This window comes from Neoarius graeffei, chromosome 17 (genome assembly GCF_027579695.1).
Source record: "Neoarius graeffei isolate fNeoGra1 chromosome 17, fNeoGra1.pri, whole genome shotgun sequence".
Taxonomy (NCBI): Eukaryota; Metazoa; Chordata; class Actinopteri; order Siluriformes; family Ariidae; genus Neoarius; species Neoarius graeffei.
In genome coordinates this window covers 39,409,030-39,431,020 of record NC_083585.1, presented here as the reverse complement: position 1 = coordinate 39,431,020, position 21,991 = coordinate 39,409,030, and the positions used below count along the sequence as shown (strand labels likewise).

General features: G+C 42.3%; 1 protein-coding gene across 1 annotated transcript in view; it reads left to right on the top strand.

The window, feature by feature from the left end:
* The first annotated feature begins 1,630 nt into the window (after window positions 1-1,630).
* gbe1b (glucan (1,4-alpha-), branching enzyme 1b) overlaps window positions 1,631-21,991 on the top strand; it is a 293,413-nt gene continuing 273,052 nt past the window's right edge. Inside the window, 1 exon segment of the mRNA XM_060898133.1 lies at window positions 1,631-1,770. Coding sequence (XP_060754116.1) covers window positions 1,673-1,770 — 98 coding nt within the window. The 5' untranslated portion in view covers window positions 1,631-1,672.

Sequence of the window (21,991 nt, the reverse complement as noted above, 5' to 3'; positions counted from 1 at the left end):
GGGGAAACCGGAGCACCCGGAGGAAACCCACGCGGACACGGGGAGAACATGCAAACTCAGCACAGAAAGGCCCTCGCCGGCCACGGGGCTCGAACCCGGACCTTCTTGCTGTGAGGCAACAGCGCTAACCACTACACCACCGTGCCGCCCCATTCATTTCAATGGCACGGAATTTTGCCGAAAAAAAGGAATACCGAACGAACGACAAGGGGTAGTGCAACCATTTTAACAAGCACACCATTCCAGATCGGGCCCTACGTTTCAGCGTTGGAACGGTGTCTCTATCTCGAAAGCCCTAGGAGCAGTAGTGGATCCAAAAAACGGGTTAAACGAAATAATAAAAATAAAACTTAAGAAGAACAGGAAACAAAATAAAAAGTAAAATGCACCCATAAGGTCACTGTTGGTGATACATTGTGTCACATTCATCTCATTATCTTAGGCAGAGCAGTGGGTTTAAAAACAGGCTGATGAATATATGGACTAGTTGAATGAGGACTTATTGTTGAGTCTCTAAAATAGTCATTGAATTAAGTGACTTTTGTAGGTAAAATTAGATGTTTAACAACCTGTTAAAAATACACCAGAATGCAGGAAATGGCACCTAATTCATACATGTCAACCTATACAGAATGTCCGTATTTTATACAGATTTGATTCAATAAACGTAGTATACGGGCGTATAAATAAAGTTATATGGATTCTTTAAAAAAAACTTCAATATTTATTTAGAGCTATAATCAATTCCCACGATGATAAAAGAACGCATAACATTTACAAACGTATTGTACACCACAGACAGCCAGTAAAGAGTCTTATGAAATCGCGCATTATCTTGTGGTAGCGAGACTTCATTCCATTTTTGATCATGCGCACACCGCATTGCGAGAATCCCGCCAACCGTGAAGTCATAGACGCCGGCTTCTGCATAGAATCATACGTTATCCTCGCCCAAGAATAAAGATGCCTCATTCATGTGCTGCGTTTAACTGTACCAACAGGTTTACCGTCCAAACGAGATCACATGGGATTACCTTTCACAGGTGAGACTGGAAAAATACTTTTCATTGTATTTGGTCATTATAACCTAATTTTACGAACAGATTTTCCTGACTTTGTGGCTAATATGAAGTCTCGCGCATAATAGCCGCTCGGTGAAACCTGTCTCCAAACAACGAAGTATTTCCTTCATAACTACGCTGATAACACTTTGTGTTTTTGTCAAACATTGGAGCTTTGTATTCATTCTGAAGGTTTATTGTTATTAATATTGAATAAAAAGTAACTGGGATATACCATTGTTAATTATCATTCAAATTTTAGGTAAATTATTTTAATTTGCATCTTATACGGATTTTATAAGGGAAATACGGATTTTGGAGGTTGGTTATACAGGTTTGATTGACCAAAGGTTGCTAATTCATTAAAAATTTTCTGACCCATAGTGTGCCCCCCCACATTAAAAATGTTTCTGACGCCCCTGATGACAGGTGTGATTTTATTTCCATGCGTACGCCCCCTCTCAAAAAATAAAAAATAATAAAAATTCACTGGAGTCACGTGATCAGTAGTTGCCCAGTACAGCGATGAGTTCGAGCAGCCCCGCCCACTTTGCTGAATCCAGAGTGGAGTTGAACAGCTCGGTGCTCGATTGCTCTCGCCTGAAGCGAACATGGCAGATACAGAAGCTCAGCTTTCTGTTCCCGAGTTCAGCATCTCTCTGCAGATGGACCCTTACCTCAAACCCTATGCACAGGACTTTGAGAGGAGGTAAAGTGTGATTTAAAGTCTTGTTTGCATTGTGTTGCACTCCGTGTTGGTAACGGCCCTGGCGCACTCAGACCAGACTAAACGCACAGCAGCTCGTCTTTGACCGCTGTGACTTCCTCCTGTTCAGAATAGGCTTTATCATCTAACACATGAGCAAGGAGGCATTGTTATGTACTGTTAACCCATTCACTGCTTTGAGCTCTGCAAACCTGGACATCTATAAGATTTCAAACATGAGGTTAAATCCTAAACTGTCCCGTATCCGGCCCTTACACATAATATCCAAGTCATTAGTTCATACCCTATGTAGTGTACTTCAGCGAGGATTCGGGTGAATTTGGGCTTTAACTCATGCACTCATGCAACTAAGCTACGTGTGAGCTCACTGTGCTGCACCTTCATTTCTACTACACACACTTAACACAGCGTTCAGTCAGTTTGTCTTAATATATGTATGATTACTTTAATACTTTTATAATTAACTGAGCTCTTTCAGATGCTGTGCTTCCTTCAACTTGACAGGTGTGACGTAACATTCAGGCCACGCCCCGTTTTAAACGGGCTGCCGCTGACGTCATATGTCGCTCTGAGAAGTTTTCCCGGTGCAGTTTATTGTGGGTTCTTTATTTTTTATTTTTTAACGTCAGACGAGATCCAGGTAAACACTTGTGAGAACACCTCCTTCATTAGATTGAAGTTGAGGATATATATGAGGCAGATGCCCATATTCAGAGCAACTTACATTCATCTCATTTATAAATAAAGTGAACAGTTGAGGGTTAAGGGCCTCACTCCGGGGCCCAGCAGTTCCAGTTTCATATTATGCCGCTTTTCCACTACCAACGCGGCTGAGTTGGACTGAGCCGTGCCGTGCTGAGTTGGGCTGAGTGGGGCTGTAGGAGTTGCATTTCGACTACAACCGCGCTGAACCGTGCTGGCTGGAAGTGGGTGGACACATTGGGTGGAGTTAGCGAAAGTGGGTGGACGTCACGTGATGTCGTTAAGCAGCGCAAACAGTGACATCAGTGAGCTTTTAAGCGGTAGTCTCACGACCCGGATAGTAAACAATAAACATGGAGGACATGGAGTCGTTAGTGTTGCTGGTCTTGGTGCTGTGGCTTGTAGTCACCGACAACGCCAACAGATACTGGCAAGAGCGTATAGATGAGGCGAGGCGCATAAGGCTTCAGAAATTCTCGTAATTCTTCTTCTTCCGGGTTTGCGGTGTTTACAGATCCCAGCGTGCTCACGGGGCGTGTGTGGGCATGTGAGGACACTCCTCCTCACCAATCAGTGCACAGGGGAGTGTCTCCTCACGCCCCCAGCCTCACTCGGCTCGCTTTGGCTCGCTTCAGCCCCACTCCAAAACCGTGCGAGTTTTAGGGGCTAAGCAGGGCTGAAGCGAGCTGAGTCGTGCTGTTCTTTGGTAGTCGAAACGCGAGCCGTGTCGGGCTGAAGTGAGCTGAAGCGAGCTGAAGTGAGCTGAAAAAGGGTAGTGGAAAAGGGCCATTAGAGATATCACTTATCCAATACCCAGGACCAATATTGGTCCAAAAGAAGCAAAAATGATGGATCCTGTGTGTGAGAAGGAAGAAAAAAAAAAAAACAAGGTGTGAGTGAAAATGTTTGGCTGAATGTATTATAAAGCTGTGGTTTTGTGAAAGTATTGTTTTAGCTATGTTTTTCCTTGTATTTTTTAGGTGAAGTGCTCTATTTTTTTAATTAAATGAAACATAGTAGTTTTTAAAGGAAAAATATAAGATGAGTGCTGATGTTAGGCATATCAGACGCTCGCTGGCTGTGCTGTGAAAACTGCGCATGTAGACGCTCATCTAAGTTTCCAAATCTGTCATTGCTTAACTCTTGAATATTTTCTACTGTGAATACCATCATTAAAAAGCTTATCTCTGTTTTCCAAAGAAATTTATCTCCTTAAAATCTGTTCACTACTTTGGGAGTAACGGCAGGTTGAAGTTGGTACAACAGAGGGCCTTTCTGTGTGGAGTTTGCATGTTCCCCACGTGTCTGCATGGGTTTCCTCCGGGTGCTCTGATTTCCCCCACAATCCAAAGACATGTAGTTACTGTAGGTTGACGTGGGGTGGCCTTGGGCTGAGGTGCCCTTGAGCAAGGTACCTAACCCCTAACTGCTCCCTGGGCGCTCTGGTGTGGCTGCCCACTGCTCTGGGTGTGTGTGCGTGTGTTCACTGCTTCAGATGGGTTAAATGCAGAGGATGAATTTCACTGTGCTTGAAGTGTGCATGTGACAAGGTTTCTTCTTCTTCTTTCTGTGTGGAGTTTGCATGTTCTCCCTGTGTCTGCGTGGGTTTCCTCCAGGTGCTCCAGTTTCCCCTACAGTTCAAAGACATGCAGTTAGGTTGACGTGGGGCGGCCTTGGGCTGAAGTGCCCTTGAGCAAGGTGCCTAACCCCTGACTGCTCCCTGGGTGCTGTAGTGTGGCTGCCCACTACTCTGGGTGTGTGCGCGCGTGTGTTCACTGCTTCAAATGGGTTAAATGTAGAGGATGAATCTCACTGTGCTTGAAGTGTGCGTGTGACAAATCAAGTTTTTTTTTCTTCTAATATTATGTGGGGATATTTATTTACTCTCCCTAGAGGGACTGAGTCACACAGTTGTTTTCCCTGATTATTATTATTGTTGTTGTTATTATTATTGTTATAATAATAATAATAATAATAATAATATCCATTATCTGTAGCCGCTTTATCCTGTTCTACAGGGTCGCAGGCAAGCTGGAGTGTGCAGGGTGCGCACTCCGGCCCTGCGCAGCTCACAGAGCGCGCGAGTGTAGTGCACAAGCAGTGATTCGGGACTGAGCCGCTGTGTGTGTGATCCCAGCACATATCACTTACCACTTGCAAGTGGAAGGATGGCAAGCCTAAAGACAATCATAACTACACAATGGACAGTATTTGCATCAGTATTTGCAATATTTTCATACTTTTATACTCTTTAATGAAAGGTGATACAAGGCGGAAGTCCGCGCCGTTTTTCAGCAGTCGCGTCACATGACCAACGCCAGCAAATCAGGAAGGTGGATGTCACAGTGACGTTGTCCAATGACGACGCCAGCTAGAGCTCAGCACAGCGTATCCGCGTATTCTCAATGTTTACACAGCTGACACGATCTGGATTGAATATGTGGACCCTGGCGGATTCCCGTTTCCCGGCGTTTCCAGGCGGTTTAATGTAAACGGACAGTGCATCCGCGAAGAAAACAAGACAGATATGGTCTAATGTAAACTTGGCCAGAGAGACAAACAACCATTCACACTCCCATTCACACCTACGGTCAATTTAGAGCCTTCAGTTAGCCTAACCTGCATGTCTTTGGACTGTGGGGGAAACCAGAGCACCCATAGGAAACCCACACAGACACGGGGAGAACATGCAAACTCCACACAGAACAGCCCTCTCCGGCTGCTGGGCTCGAACCCAGGACCTTCTTGCTGTGAGGCAACAGTGCTGACCACTACACCACCCCTAATTTTGACCAAAATCTGATATATACTGTATATATACAGTACTGTGCAAAAGTCTTAGACCTCCTATTTTTTTAGTAGACAGTGCTAACCACTACACCACTGTGCTGCCATTATTATTATTATTATTATTATTATTTCAAAGCATTTCAGAGTCTCAATGCTCTAACAAAATAAAAATAATCATATGAACAAATTAACAATAAAAGCATATGTATATTAGTGTTTACGTACATGTATTAAATTCTGAAAACAAATTAATCAAAACAAAAATTAGTATTCAAATCGTAAGAGAGTTTTCATAATTAAATAATATTGGCTGGCTTTTTTTCATGGCATATCAGGTATATTCCGTTCAACTAGCATGATATTCAACGAGTCAAAGATGAGTTCAGTATCATGCTAGCTGAATGGAATATATCTGATATACCATGAAAAAAATTGATTATTATACATACACATTCCTTTCAGATGTTTGACGCGTCTTTCTCTTTCAAAATTCTCTCAAAATCTTCCGTATTTAACAAAGCAAACCTGCTGGCTATATTTGTTTACAAATTGTCACAGTCGCTTGCTAGCTTGGAAGTTTTTCATCTCTGACGTGTGACGTCATGTTGTCTTGACACCCATGCATTCGTAAACCATATTCAACGCGCATTCTCTGTTGGGTAGAGTGATGTAATACACGTAGGATAAGCGATATGATAACAATGTTGCATGCTATCAGACCAAATGAATGAAACCTGCTAGAAGGGAATAGAACGTGTTTTTATTCCATCTAAAACGTGTCCTGTATTTATATAATAAGCAGCAAAGATTGTTTGTTTATTTGTTTGTCTTGAGCTAACGTCGCTATTTATCGACGGATTTTAACCAAATTTGGCAAGTAGGTCTGGGGATAACCCAGAATTTTGCAGATATAAACAAAATTCATGTATGGGCCCCAGGGAGGTCCCTGGGGGGCACAACAACTACCCACCCCCTCCTTCAATGCCTTTCATGTTACATTTATCAACAGAAACTCTCAACACATCTTCACTAAACTTGGCATGTAGGTACAGGAGATGGCCACAATTTGGCAGAACTCAGAAATTTAATATTTGGGCCCCCGGTGGGCCCCTGAGTGGTGGATGTTTTGGATTTTTGTTTGTCTTGAGTTAACATCACCATTTCTCGACAGATCTTCACCAAATTTGACATGGAAGTCTGGGGGCAACCCAGAATTTTGCAAAACCCGGGTAACCTGCTAGTTAATAATATTGTTCACAAAGTATGAATGAATGAACACTGTCATTATTCACAAGTACCAGCGAAATTGACCATCAACCCGTCCTTACATATACACATACATACGATTGACAGAGGGGGAGTAGACAGGACAGGAAGACAGGGATGAAAAGAAAAAAATACAGAGTAACATGAGGAGAGGGGAGGAGGAAAAAAATCAGCCCCCACACTATGCTCCTGTGAGGAGTACAGTGTGGGAACATTAAAAAAAAAACACCTCAGCACATAAGCACAAAATAACACAAGTACACTTTACAACATGAAAACTCGGGACTTGGGGGGGGAGGGGGGCTGGAGGTAGAGGTAACCCAGCACAAGCAAGCAGCCGTCCGTTCCTGCAGCCATGATGGTGCTGGTCGCGCACCCGCTTGTCATACTGGGGGTAAAAGCGACGACTGCAGGAAGTGGGGGAAGGAATACGAGAGAGTCTCACTGCAGTGATCTTCAGGGGGAGTTGTTGTTGTCCCAGCAATGGCCTTGGCCAAGGCCAGTGCTGGCTGAGGGAGCTGAAAGCAGATAAGATTGGAATTGTTTGGTCTTGGGGCGAGTAGACGCATTCTTTTTCATGACTACTCTGTTTGTCCATTCTGGTCTCCGAATCGATCCATTTTCTTTTGCAAAGGCAAAAGCTTCTACCTGATGTTATCCATGTTGCGGTTCAGGTTCTGAATAGCCATAGTCTGAGTGCCGACAGCTCTGCTCATTGCTTCAATCATGTCGGGCAGCTTTATGGGGCTTTGGACAGCTGTCACCATTTTCTGATTTCCTCGATAAACCAGGGCAATGCCTAATCCAATCAGCAAAAGTTTTGTAATCATGGTTCCAAATAGGTAGATGTCTTCAATGTCCTCCAGAGAAAGAACCGCCAGGCACACGACCCGCCACCTCTCCCACGCGTCCATCGTGTAGCCAGCTGCGAACGTTCCAGCAGGACAGGCTGGTTCCCCCGAACCCAGGTTTCTCGTCGAAAACTGTTCTCTTCACGCAATTGACAATTTATCAATTCCATGATTTTTAGTTTGGAGAGCAGTGCGGAGAGAGTCTCTCAGAAGTATAGACAATAGACAGATGATACAGCAGAAGCAGGGAAGATAAGGGAAGGGAGAGGCAGAGAAATGCGACCGCCTTTCATGAGAGCACGGAGAAGAAGTAATGTCTTTAGACTGGACTTGAAGGTTTCATACGAGTTCTCTTTACGGAGGGACAACAGGAGCTTATTCCACAGTCTTGGTTCAGCTGATAAATGCTCTCTCACCGTAACTTTTGGTGTTGGTCCTTGGAGCAGCCAGGAGCTTCTTCCCATTGGACCTCAGAATGCAAACGTTGGAATATACGTGCAACAGTTCCTCTAAGTATGTCTGAGCAAGTCCATGTAATAATTTGTAGACCATGCAACAACAGCGTATTGGAGATCTGCAACCAAAATCCTTAAGGCCTACGGAGGCCCCCCCAATCTACTCCGGGCCATAGAGGCCATGTACAAGGGCCCAAGAGCCAAAGTAGTCACCCCGGATGGTGAAAGTGAGGAATTCGACATCCTGGCAGGGGTGCTGCAAGGAGACACCCTTGCCCCCTTCCTCTTCATCATAGCTCTGGACTACATGCTAAGGAAAGCCATCAGTGGGTGGGAGCAGGAGCTTGGCTTCACAATTACACCTAAGAAGTCTAGAAGAAACCCTGCTGTTGTCCTGAGAGACCTGGATTACGCGGATGACATCTGTCCGATGTCTGACCACGTGGAGCAGGCACAGGAGCTCCTGAGTAGAGTGGAGGCGGAGTGTGCCAGGGTGGGCCTCCGGCTGAATGCCAAAAAGACAGAGGTTATCACCTACAACATCCCCCTGGACCACCCGCCTCTCGAGACAGCAGGGGGCAGTGCACTGGCAGAAGTCGGTGACTTCAAGTACCTGGGCTCCTGGGTTAATTCCTCTGAACAGGACCTTAAGGTGAGAACGGCACTGGCGTGGAAGGCCCTGAATGGCATGAACAGTGTGTGGAACTCCAAACTCCCCCGACACAACAAGCTGAGCTTCTTCCAGGCAACTGTTGTCTGTCCTCCTGTACAGCTGTGAGAGCTGGACTCTGAAGCCCTCCATGCAGAAGTCCCTGGATGGGTGCTACACCAGAATGCTGTGTGCTGTGCTAAATATCAACCAGAACCAGCATATCACCAACAAGCAGCTGTATGGAGGGCTACCAAAGCTCAGTGAAAAAGTGACGTCAAGGAGGATGAAGCTCGCTGGCCACTGCCATAGACATCGAGAGCTCCCAGCCAGTAGACTGGTGCTATGGGAGCCAACACATGGGCGGCAGGCACGAGGACGTCCCACCCCAACATACATGGATGTACTGAGGAGAGATGCAGGAGTGGAGAGTTCTGGGGAACTGGCCGGATGTATGAAGGATCGAGACGACTAGAGACTCTGCTGTCAAGCTCGTCTGAGGATGACTTACAGTAATTATTATAAGTAACTTATACTCGATGCAGGCATTAATTGGCAGCCAGTGTAGCCTCTTCAAATTATTGGTGACGTCTTCATGTTGAGGTCACGCTACAACTCTGGCAGCTGAATTTAGAACACGTTGGAGTTAAAACACACTTCATTAGCAGGTTTATTAGGTGTGTTGGAGGAGGAACTTCACCAGACTGTCCTTCACTCTCTACTAAATAACGTGTTCAGTCACACTGCAGTGTCACAGTATATTGTATTTTCTACACCCATGGTCTTCAAATAGACCTTTTCCACTGATGCAGTGCCACATGCAAGGTGGAATAACTTTTTAAAAGTAAGTTTATAAAAAGCAGGAAAAGCAGATGCCTTCTAGCTGCCGTGATTTTTTTTTTCTTCTTGCATACAGTGGTGCTTGAAAGTTTGTGAACCCTTTAGAATTTTCAATATTTCTGCATAAATATGACCTAAAACATCATCAGATTTTCACACAAGTCCTAAAAGTAGATAAAGAGAACCCAGTTAAACAAATGAGACAAAAATATTATACTTGGTCATTTACTTATTGAGGAAAATGATCCAATATTACATATCTGTGAGTGGCAAAAGTATGTGAACCTCTAGGATAAGCAGTTAATTTGAAGGTGAAATTAGAGTCTGGTGTTTTCAATCAATGGGGTGACAATCAGGTGTGAGTGGGCACCCTGTTTTATTTAAAGAACAGGGATCTATCAAAGTCTGATCTTCACAAAACATGTTTGTGGAAGTGTATCATGGCAGGAACAAAGGAGATTTCTGAGGACCTCAGAAAAAGCGTTGTTGATGCTCATCAGGCTGGAAAAGGTTACAAAACCATCTCTAAAGAGTTTGGACTCCATCAATCCACAGTCAGACAGGTTGTGTACAAATGGAGGAAATTCAAGACTATTGTTACCCTCCCCAGGAGTGGTCAACCAACAAAGATCACTCCAAGAGCAAGGCGTGTAATAGTTAGCGAGGTCACAAAGGACCCCAGGGTAACATCTAAGCAACTGAAGGCCTCTCTCACATTGGCTAATGTTAATATTCATGAGTCCACCATCAGGAGAACACTGAACAACAATGGTGTGCATGGCAGGGTTGCAAGGAGAAAGCCACTGCTCTCCAAATAGAACATTGCTGCTCATCTGCAGTTTGCTAAAGATCACGTGGACAAGCCAGAAGGCTATTGGAAAAATGTTTTGTGGACGGATGAGACCAAAATAGAACTTTTTGGTTTAAATGATAAATGTTATGTTTGGAGAAAGGAAAACACTGCATTCCAGCATAAGAACCTTATCCCATCTGTGAAACATGGTGGTGGTAGTATCATGGTTTGGGCCTGTTTTGCTGCATGTGGGCCAGGACGGCTTGCCGTTATTGATGGAACAATGAATTCTAAATTATACCAGCAAATTGTAAAGGAAAATTTCAGGACATCTGTCCATGAACTGAATCTCAAGAGAAGGTGGGTCATGCAGCAAGACAACGACCCTAAGCACACAAGTCGTTCTACCAAAAATGGTTAAAGAAGAATAAAGTTAATGTTTTGGAATGGCCAAGTCGAAGTCCTGACCTTAATCCAATCGAAATGTTGTGGAAGGACCTGAAGCGAGCAGTTCATGTGAGGAAACCCACCAACATCCCTGAGTTGAAGCTGTTCTGTACGGAGGAATGGGCTAAAATTCCTCCAAGCCGGTGTGCAGGACTGATCAACAGTTACTGGAAACGTTTAGTTGCAGTTATTGCTGCACAAGGGGGTCACACCAGATACTGAAAACAAAGGTTCACATACTTTTGCCACTCACAGATATGTAATATTGGATCATTTTCCTCAATGAATAAATGACCAAGTATAATATTTTTGTCTCATTTGTTTAACTGGGTTCTCTTTATCTACTTTTAGGACTTGTGTGAAAATCTGATGATGTTTTAGGTCATATTTATGCAGAAATATAGAAAATTCTAAAGGGTTCACAAACTTTCAAGCACCACTGTATATTACCCTGGTAACATTTCAGCAGAAATAACCCCAACTTGCATTACATACTATTTAGTTCTCAAACCTGTTGAAATGTGGGTCAGTTCTGAGAAGGCCCCAAGGCACAACTGGCTTCACAACAGCATCGTTCTGGTGGAAACGTTGTGTCCAGGGACCCTTAGGGTTCTCTGAAACAGTGAGAGGGTGGGCAAGTTATTTACATTTTGGTACAGTGGTGATTATCATCAGCCCACCACATACTTGCTAACCCTATTGATATTGACCAGTAAATACCGCCTACTGATTTTAATTCTAAAAACTACTGCATTGCAAAATTAATCAGCAAACACTTTTGGATTTGCTCTTCCGACCTCCGTTTTAGCTGTTTTTGGCACAGGGGATTCAAGAATATAGCATCATATTAAGTGAAGCCGAGAGCCAATGGAATGGTGCGATGATGTTGAATCTCTAAATTGCATCGCTCTAATATGCTATTCCATTTGTTCTTGTTATGGTTCTAGCCAATCGGCAGTGAGGTCACGTTACAACAAATTGTGCCAGTATTTGTAAAAACCAAACACGCTCTGGTGATCATGAACAATGAAAACTCCGAAGAAAAAAAAAAAAAGATTCGCTATGTCAACAAGTTCAAGACGACTTGGTTGTCGGATCATCCAGCGTCAAATCACTGAGGCAAGGTGAGAAGTATGCACGTCGGTCTGATTTCTCGATTAATTTTCTTCAAATATGGCACTCTGAGTGCAGGAGAACGCACCATTTATATATATATATATATATATATATATATATATATATATATATATATATATATATATATATATAATTTTTTTTTTTTTTCAAAAATTTCCAGGGTGACATGCCCCCAGACTCCCCAGAAGGATGTGACTGCATCATGTAATCTGATCTACCGCTTTTTATTCTCTGGGGGTTGGCAACCATTGTATGCTATCATTATCAGTTATTGTATTTATGAGAGATAGCATAATGCCATTTATTTTTCTTTTATGACTTGACTATCATGTCCTAGTGGCTTCTTCAAACCAGGACCTTCAGCATGTATTGGGGCGGTTTGCAGTCAAGTGTGAAGCGGCTGGGATGAGAATCAGCACCTCCAAGTCTGAGGCCATGGTTCTCGACTGGAAAAGGATGGCTTGTCCTCTCCAGGTTGGTGGAGAAGTCCTGCCTCAAGTGGAGGAGTTTAAGTATCTTGGGATCTTGTTCACGAGTAAGGGAAGGATAGAGCGTGAGATTGACAGGCGGATCGGTGCGGCTTCCGCAGTGATGCGGTCGCTTTACCGGTCCATCGTGGTGAAGAAGGAGCTGAGCCAAAAGGTGAAGCTCTCGATTTACCGGTCGATTTACGTTCCGACTCTCACCTATGGTTATGAGCTTTGGGTAATGACTGAAAGAACAAGATCGCGGATACAAGCGGCCAAAATGGAGTTTCCTTCGCAGGGTGGCTGGGCGCTCCCTTAGAGATAGGGTGAGAAGCACAGTCACTCGGGAGGAGCTCGGAGTAGAGCCGCTGCTCCTCCACATCGAGAGGAATCAGCTGAGGTGGCTCAGGCATCTCTTTCGGATGCCTCCTGGACGTCTCCCTGGGGAGGTGTTCCAGGCATGTCCCCCCGGGGAAGACCCAGGACATGCTGGAGGGACTATGTCTCTCGGCTGGCCTGGGAACGCCTCGGTGTTCTTCCCGAGGAGCTGGCCGAGGTGTCTGGGGAGAGGGAAGTTTGGGCTTCCATGCTCACACTGCTGCCTCCGCGACCCGGCTCCGGATAAACGGAAGAAGATGAGACGAGACTTGACTATCATCAAACATCAGTAGGCATATCAGGTGAAAATTCAATCCAAATTGCTTGAAAATGATCTCATTGAATTCAGAATTGAATGCTAAACAACATACTTTTGACAGAATTAAAATATGTTTATCCATTCTTGAGATATTACAAATCAAAGATTGAAAAAATGGCTTAGTTTTTAGAAAACTGCCATAATATTCTGTCTGAGGATCATATGGTCCAAAATGGGCCTCATTAACCAATGAGATCAAATGTTTTTTCTTAATAATTTCTATTTTTCAAGATATTTACATGGAAATTGGCAGGCACGTAGAGGGTTGTATCCTGAATACAAAGTTTTAAATTTTTAATAAAAAAACAATTATGCAAATTGGTATTTAATTAGTATTAATTATGCTAATTCGGTATAAAAAAAAAGTTTAACTTTCTTCTTCAAAGTTTCACCAAATGGGTTTATTTGTGTAATATAAAGCTGATCTTAACTCTCATTTATACATCACAAAGAAGGAGAAATTAATGTTAATTATAAAATATGTATAAATAAGCATTGAATGTCATTCACTTCTACCATTCTCTATCATAATAAAGTAATAAAAGATTATTTCTAATACCCTCTTTGTGCTCTGTAGGCCTTTGTATTTCTAAGTCGGGCCTACTAGTGTTTATATGAAAAGAATATAAATGATTATTTCGATTAATATTCACAGCTTTCAAGGCTAACCTCGAAAAAACTGTGTGATCCACATCCAATAAACAATTCCATTTCAATAGAATTGAAATTGACACTCTTGTTTCTAACTTTTGGTTTTTTTAAAGAAAGAAAGAAAGCACAACCTTATTCATCACACACTTGTGAAATTACTCTCTGCATTTAACCTATCTGAAGCAGTGAACACACACATGCACGCGCGCACACACGTGAGCAATGAGCACACACACACACACACACACACACACACACACACACACACACACCCAGAGCAGTGGGCAGCCATGCTAACAGCGCCCGGGGAGCAGTTGGGAGTTAGATGCCTCGCTCAAGGGCAGCTCAGCCCAAGGCCGTCCCATATTAACCTAACCACATGTCTTAATATCATTCTGACCACTAAGATCTCAATATTTTTCATCAAAGCAACTACAGTTATATTCTAAAATAGTTATTTACATGAATCAGTTTGATTTGAAGGGGCGGCACGGTGGTGTAGTGGTTAGCGCTGTCGCCTCACAGCAAGAAGGTCCTGGGTTCGAGCCCCGGGGCCGGCGAGGGCCTTTCTGTGTGGAGTTTGCATGTTCTCCCCGTGTCCGCGTGGGTTTCCTCCGGGTGCTCCGGTTTCCCCCACAGTCCAAAGACATGCAGGTTAGGTTAACTGGTGACTCTAAATTGACCGTAGGTGTGAATGTGAGTGTGAATGGTTGTCTGTGTCTATGTGTCAGCCCTGTGATGACCTGGCGACTTGTCCAGGGTGTACCCCACCTTTCGCCCGTAGTCAGCTGGGATAGGCTCCAGCTTGCCTGCGACCCTGTAGAAGGATAAAGTGGCTAGAGATAATGAGATGAGATGAGATGAGTTTGATTTGAAAACAATAAGTAGGTAAAGCTATGAAAACTCACTTCTAAGTCTCCCGTGAATCATAACATCAAAACTAGCAGATGGAAAATTTTGCTGAATACTTCATCAGAAACAGTGAGAGCTCGAGAACATCCCTATAAAAGGTATCTGATTGATATTCATGAGTAATGCAGTCGGAAACCGATCAGGAGAGAGAGAGCGCGAGAGAGAGCCTGACCGCTTTCCCGTGACTCAAAAGCACTGGCAGTTTCCCAACGTCCCGCAAGCAGAGTTTTTACTCTGTTGTACCAACTTCAACCTGCCGTTACTCCCAAAGTACTGAACAGATTTTAAGGAGACAAATTTCTTTGGAAAACAGAGATTATAAGCTTTTTAATGATGGTATTCACAGTAGAAAATATTCAAGAGTTAAGCAATGACAGATTTGGAAACTTAGATGAGTGTCTACATGCACAGTTTTCACAGCACAGCCAGCGAGCGTCTGATATGCCTAACATCAGCACTCATCTTATATTTTTCCTTTAAAAACTACTATGTTTCATTTAATTAAAAAAAATAGAGCACTTCACCTAAAAAATACAAGGAAAAACATAGCTAAAACAATACGTTCACAAAACCACAGCTTTATAATACATTCAGCCAAACATTTTCACTCACACCTTGTTTTTTTTTCTTCCTTCTCACACACAGGATCCATCATTTTTGCTTCTTTTGGACCAATATTGGTCCTGGGTATTGGATAAGTGATAGCTCTAATATGAAACTGGAACTGCTGGGCCCCGGAGTGAGGCCCTTAACCCTCAACTGTTCATTTTATTTATTAATGAGATGAATGTAAGTTGCTCTGAATATGGGCATCTGCCTCATATATATCATCAACTTCAATCTAATGATAATCTTAATAAAAATCTGTTCTGAAAAAAAAAAATCAGGAATAAGAAAGTGTATGGCTCCAATAAATAGGCAAATGTTACTGCAGACATTAAAATAATAAGAGTAATATTTGAATAGTTTTGATTTTGTTGAAAGAAAATCTGTTTTCAGGGATCCATGGACCGAGCTGTTTGTTTGTTTTTTGTTTGTTTGTTAACCCGGTACCTGACTGCAGAAAGTTTGAGAACACCTTGTCTGTACTATGCCAAGCCACCCACTACACATTTTTGGCGGTTTTCACATAATGACACTTACAGAAGAGCCACACATGCATATTACTCAGGATGTAATGCATTTTGTTTAGTAGCTCTCCAAATGCAGATTGTTCCACTTGAACCTATGTACATCCGTCTTTGAAAAGGTTGTAGTTGTACGTAGGATCTGAACTCTTTGTTTTGCATTGTGGAAAAAAAAAGCCTTAATTTTTACATAAATAAATGCATAAATGATTACATAAACAAAACATGAGGAATAATGAATAAAGGCTGAGCATTATGAGAAATACAGAAAACCGATTACACCCAGTACTCTCTTAGGCACCTCGAAAGCACTTCATCTCAGACAGTTAAAAATAATTAATGATTAATAATAATTATGATTAAGCAACCATTATAAACTAAATCAGATCATTATTTGCATTTGAATAAATTCTGTTACACTGTCACAAGCACACAGGAAGTAGGGGTTCTGATAATTCTTTAAACTACAACTGATAAAATATTAATTATAATAATATTTTGACAGTGCACATCACACATGCTGATTAAAATTCCAGTACCCCAACGTGAAACGTCAATGCCAGTGAAAGATGAGTCTCGATCAGCATATATTTGAAAACGAGCATGGTTTCCATGACATTGCCGTAAAGAAGATCCCTCAGTATTCCGGTTTTAGTGATTTACCGTACACTAAACCAAATAAAGCCATGCCAGTGTGTGTGTGTTTTTACACAGCATTCCAGCATTTCACAACCAGAGGCGTGATGTATAACACAACAGAGCATCAGTGTCAAAACAGCTCTTGTGACTGTTTTGTATGGAATGTCGCTTGACCCCACATTTGTATATCCACCAACGTGGCCGACATCCAGGTTTCTATAGGGGTGTTCACACGGCAACTTTTACTCCGGTGTAGCACCAGGGCTGCCCCGGTAGAGCGTTCACACGGTACAAAGTTATACTGGTGTAGCCCCTGAAAGCTGCTTAAACCGGTGCAAATCTAACCCTGCTCGGGAGGTGGTTTAAGAAATTTACTCTGGAGTAAATGCTAGTTTGCGGGGTAGCACCGATATAAAATGGGACGTCTGAACGCTACAGGGGTAGACTCGCTACGCGTGAGGAGAGTTGATTACATACGGGCATTGCATAATTTGCATCCTGGTATTTTGCGCTTCCAAAATGGCGAATGTCAACAACAACAACAGAACTGCGTGTCTTCCAGTGTTGCCAGATTGGGCGGTTTTAAGTGCATTTTGGCGGATTTGAACATATTTTGGGCTGGAAAACGTCAGCAGTATCTGGCAACACTGGTGTCTTCATCCACGTTGTTTTCCCGGCGCTTGGTGATGCCATGACAACCGGGAAAAGGAAGTACATTTTCACGCATGCGCATATTTCATTTCCGCATTATTACTATCGTATAGCACGGTCGCAAAAACTGCCGTGTGAACGCAAGTGGGGCTGCACCGGTGCACCGAACAGCTTCTCTCTAGTAAGCAGGTTTGTGACGTGTGAACGCGCCACAAAATTTACACCGGTGTAAGATATATCGCAACAAAATACATCGGTGCAGCATCGATGCAAATATGTGCCGTGTGAACACCCCTTATTTTGCTTTGGCGTCACTTGCAAGTCAAAGATATAGCAACATTTAAATTTGTGCAGGTTTCTGAAAGTAGAATGTCAAAAACACCATACCTCTATTCTGCGATGCTAGCTGTCCCCTTTACGCAGATATTGATGCTGTCTCGGTTGCTATCAGTCGTTCCGGATCAGCGATAGAACAACGCAGAGCCGCTGTTCCGCATTTGGATATTTTATACAGAATGCAAGGTGGAATAAAAGCGGAAGATTCCCGCCTTGAACAGGCTGTGAAAAAGGGCGGGGACTGGGGGAGGTAGGCCGGCCACCTCCGATTCAAGGGTGTTTTTATAAAAAATTCATGGCGTAGAGAAGTACCAAATGGTTGACTCTACATCGGCATCAGCCTTACAAGATTCCGGTTGATTTTAACCAGAAATATATACACGTGCGTGCGCACACACAACAGTAAGCCATAATGAATGAAACAAAGTGTAAAACGATTCTGTGATTTTAAAAAATAAAAATAGTAGTCTTGGGTACAATGAGTGCAGTTTTATGCGGAAATGAGCTGTAGGTTTTAATGAGCATTTTGCAGAAGCAGCTACAGTTCTTCTGGACACTGACTGTCACACTCGCTTCTTAATTTTGCACCAAAACCCAGCAGCCTTCATTATGTTTTCTTGTTTAATCTGAAAAGTGCTCTCTTATGTACTGCTCAGATACAAACTTTTTTTTTCTGTAACATTTAATTTTGTGCTGGAAAACGAACGTTTGGACTCTAAAATGTTTTTGTACTGACTCGATAATGTAGAAGTCATAAAATGGAGATCTATAACAAAGTTTGTATGAAAAAAAAAATAGGGTTCCTCAGACTTTTTTGCACAGTACTGTGTGTTTAAGTTTTTGCATGAAATCGAGTCATACATGAGCTGATACGCACCGAGTCGGCTATAACCCATGTACGATGAGATTGAGTGGAATAACTGTTTTATTATATCCATATTCACTGGATTTTGAGAAACCAAGCATTTTTATTTTTTGCAAATTCAATAAATAAAAATGTTACACAAAACATCCAACAAAATCATTTCCACTTAGAATGTATACAAACCGGCGACATGACCGTAGCAATTTATGAAAAATGCTATAATAATAATTCTTGAAAAAAAAGATATGTTTTTACCATCAAATACTTTTATTCCATATTTTGTTGCTTTTTTTTTTTTGTATTTTCTTGGATTTTGTTTTCGAGTAGTTTTTATTTCATCCTTGGTTGGTTTAGCGACACGCTCCGCCATTTTGTTTTTCTCTACTCACAGGATATGAGCTGATAGCCTAGTAGTAGAGTAGCCAATCAGAGTGCATGATTGCTCATATGTAGTGAATGTGGATAGAATAAATGGATGTATGTGTGTAATATATAAAATTATAATTTTGCCAATATTAACACTAGCATTGTTTAATAACAGCACAGTCATATCATTTAGGTTACAGCTCAAAAACACATTTAAGTGTGCAGTATGTCTTTAAAAGTGGAGAAGGTGACCCATGATGATAAAGCTACAATTTGCAGAACACGTTTTCACAATCATATTCAGTAATTTCTCTGATAATCATGCCCCTGTGCTGCCTCATCAGTAATGATTATGACAATGATGTTGCATAACAACATTTAGCATGACCTGAATGAACAAAAAAAATCTTTAATATTCATGAATAACGGAGAGTTATCGGTAATAATTTCTGAACCTTTGCCTGTTCCGCTGTTATTGCCATAGAGACCTGTGACAAGGTGAAACAGACTTGTTTAATTAACTTTGAAAGATCTAATGTTTCTCAAGGACCTAAAAATATTAAAGGTCATTAATTTCCTTTCTCTCTGGGTTACTGTTTTTAATGGTGAAATCGTTCTAAGTGAAATGTTTCTGAGGCTCTCGAAGGAATATCGTCTTATTTACAGATGATATGCTATTCTTAAATATCCGGGTGAGTCATGCTGGAGACCAGAATATGACCATAGTGCCCCCCCCAACCCCCCCAAAAGTTAAATCGCTCTTCATAACCTAATGCTAATTATTCCTGGTATTGCTGTTTCACAGATGCAGCAAGCTCATGAGGACGTCTGTAGGTCATTGCCCAGGAGCAAAGGCTACATTTTTATTCATTGCCCTGAATCTGTAGAATGTGCTGACCTGACTGGCCGGCTGCCAGACAAAACCAAAAGAGGCAAAAACAGTTTTTCCCCTGTTGCTCTTTCATGAATATTTAATATTGAGTATTTCTCATGATGGAATATTTAAGAGAATAGCACGTGATTCAGGAGGCATAACTGAGAGTGCAGTAAGTGAACACAACAATGCTCTTGTCTTTGCATTAAAGTTAGTTAACAGAGGAAATAAGTAAGAAGAGTTTTTTTTTTTTCCTTTCTTTCTTTCATTATTAGATATATCGGGTGGTTGGGATGGGGCTATGTGTAGTGGCTTGGGAAAACCCATTATATGTTGTTGTGGCTGAATTCTTCTGGAAAGCAGACAAAATAAATTTTTTCTAGCAATAGTATACTTCACTGCTTCTTAAAGATGTCTAAAACCTTTCGAGTTAACCCTACGTTCACTCCAAACATGGGCAGAGCGTCAAAGTGACTGGAAGTCATTCATTTTCTACATGAGCCAGCGTGTCTCTGCAGTGAGCAGCGGCATGATCATTAGCAGCGCATCTAGGGCGGTTAGGGGCTTCAGAATAAAGTTGAAGTCTGGGCAACTTTATGGTAATGAGCTGTGATGCAGTTCGGTGACAACCAATCAGAATTTAGAAGTGTTTCGCTCTAAGGAAGACTAGAGAATACAGTCGTCTAAATTTTGTTTAGGTTCAAACCGTTCCCAAGTACATCCATCCATCCGTCCATCCATTCATCCAGGTGTCCCTCTCCCCAAAAACGCTTTCCAATTCCTCCTGGGGGATCCCAAGGTGTTCCCAGGCCAGATGAGATATATAATCTCTCCAGTGTATTCTGTGTCTACCCTGAGGTCTCCTCCCAGTTGGATGTGCCTAGAAAACCTCCAAAGGAAGGTGCCCAGGAGGCATCCTAATCAGATGTCCGAACTACCTCAGCAGACTCCTTTTGACACGAAAGAGCAGCGGCTCTGCTCCCAGAACCCTACGGATGTCTGAGCTCCTCACCCTATCTCTGAGGGTGAGCCCGACCATCCTATGGCGAAGGCTCAGTTCAGCCTCTTGTATCTGTGATCTCATCCTTTCGGTCACTACCCAAAGCTCATGACCATAGGTGAGGGTTGGAGCGTAGATTGACTGGTAAATCAAAAGCTTTGTGTTCTGGCTCAGCTCCCTCTTTACCATGACGGACCAGTACAACGCCCGTATTACTGCTGACGCCACCTCAATCCGCCTGTTTGTGAGCTGGGTTCTAGGCAAAGGCAGGAGCCTGGGTGTGCTGATCCTCGGCAGTGCAGACTTCCCAAGTACAATTGATGAGAAATATTAATAATTGGGGTGGTGGGTTTTCCCATTATTTCTGATGTGTTCCTGTTTGCATACAAGGATATAAATAAACTTTGAAGGGCACTTGGTAGAGTGCATACCTTCACCAAGCCACATATTTGGATTTGCATCAAAATTTAATCAATTGCTCCTTGGCCCATGGCCCACCTTTCCTCAAAATTTTCATCAACATCCGTTCACTACATTTTGAGTTACAGTATGTTGGGAACAAAAAAAACCAAGCTGGCGAAGATAAATGAGTCAACTGCTAGCTGAAATTTAACTTCGCACTTCGCATCAACACAAGTCCCACGAATGGCTTGTAGTTAATGTCATTTAATTTAATTTATTTTCTTACCAAACATGTATCATAAATGCTCATTATTTTCCTTCATCAATCGATTTCTTACCTTGTACCTTACTGAAGGAACTTGTAGCTGCCAACTTCATCTACGTCACAGAGCATTCACAAACTTTCCAGCATCTCTGATAGAGCAGCCAGAGAGAATTTTAACACTCTCGACGCGTTTGGAGTGATCGTACCAGAAGTATGGTTTTCTCCCACACTGTCACATTTTGATTAAGTTTCTGGACTTGAGCCTAATAGATTTAGCTCATGATCAAATTGTTGGTAATCGAAATGTCCACTATGCTGCTGTGCTGTCAAACTGTCATCAAAGCAGAGAAGAACGCTCACACACACTGTTCAGATGACAGCAAAGTTTTAAAATGTTTAAATGACCTAATAAAAAGACAAGAAATTTAGCCAGCAGGACTCGCTAGAGATGATCACGAGGCCCCTGTTCAAATATTTTATTAAAAAAAAAAAAAAAAAAAACCTAGTTGTGAGCGGTGTTGAAATGTATTGCCACATGTGGGAAACACCCCCCCCGTAGTAAAATGTGCATTGTTTGCTTTTGCAATTTCCTTTCTTTTTCCCTCCTTCACTGAAAGAAGCAAGCTTTAATTCTATTCTGATGTAAGTTTAAGTTTGACCCGGTATAATTTATATGAAGCGTGCACATGGATGTTGAGTAAGTAAGACAGAAATCAGTCCAGTTTTTGTGTAAGGGTTCAAGCAGGCTAACTTCAACATATTGCTCATTCTGAGTCATATGTAGTATTATTCCATCCACATTCACTGGATATGAGCAATCGCGCAATCTGACTGACTACTCTATGACTAGGCTATCAGCTCATGTACCCTGAGTAAAGAAAAACAAAATGGTGGAGTGTGTTGCTGAACCAACTGAGGGGGAAAAAAAAACTCTACTCGAACCCCCCCCCCAAAAAAAGGCAACAAAATATGGAATAAAAGTATTTGATGGTAAGAATGTATTCCCCCCAAGTATTATTAT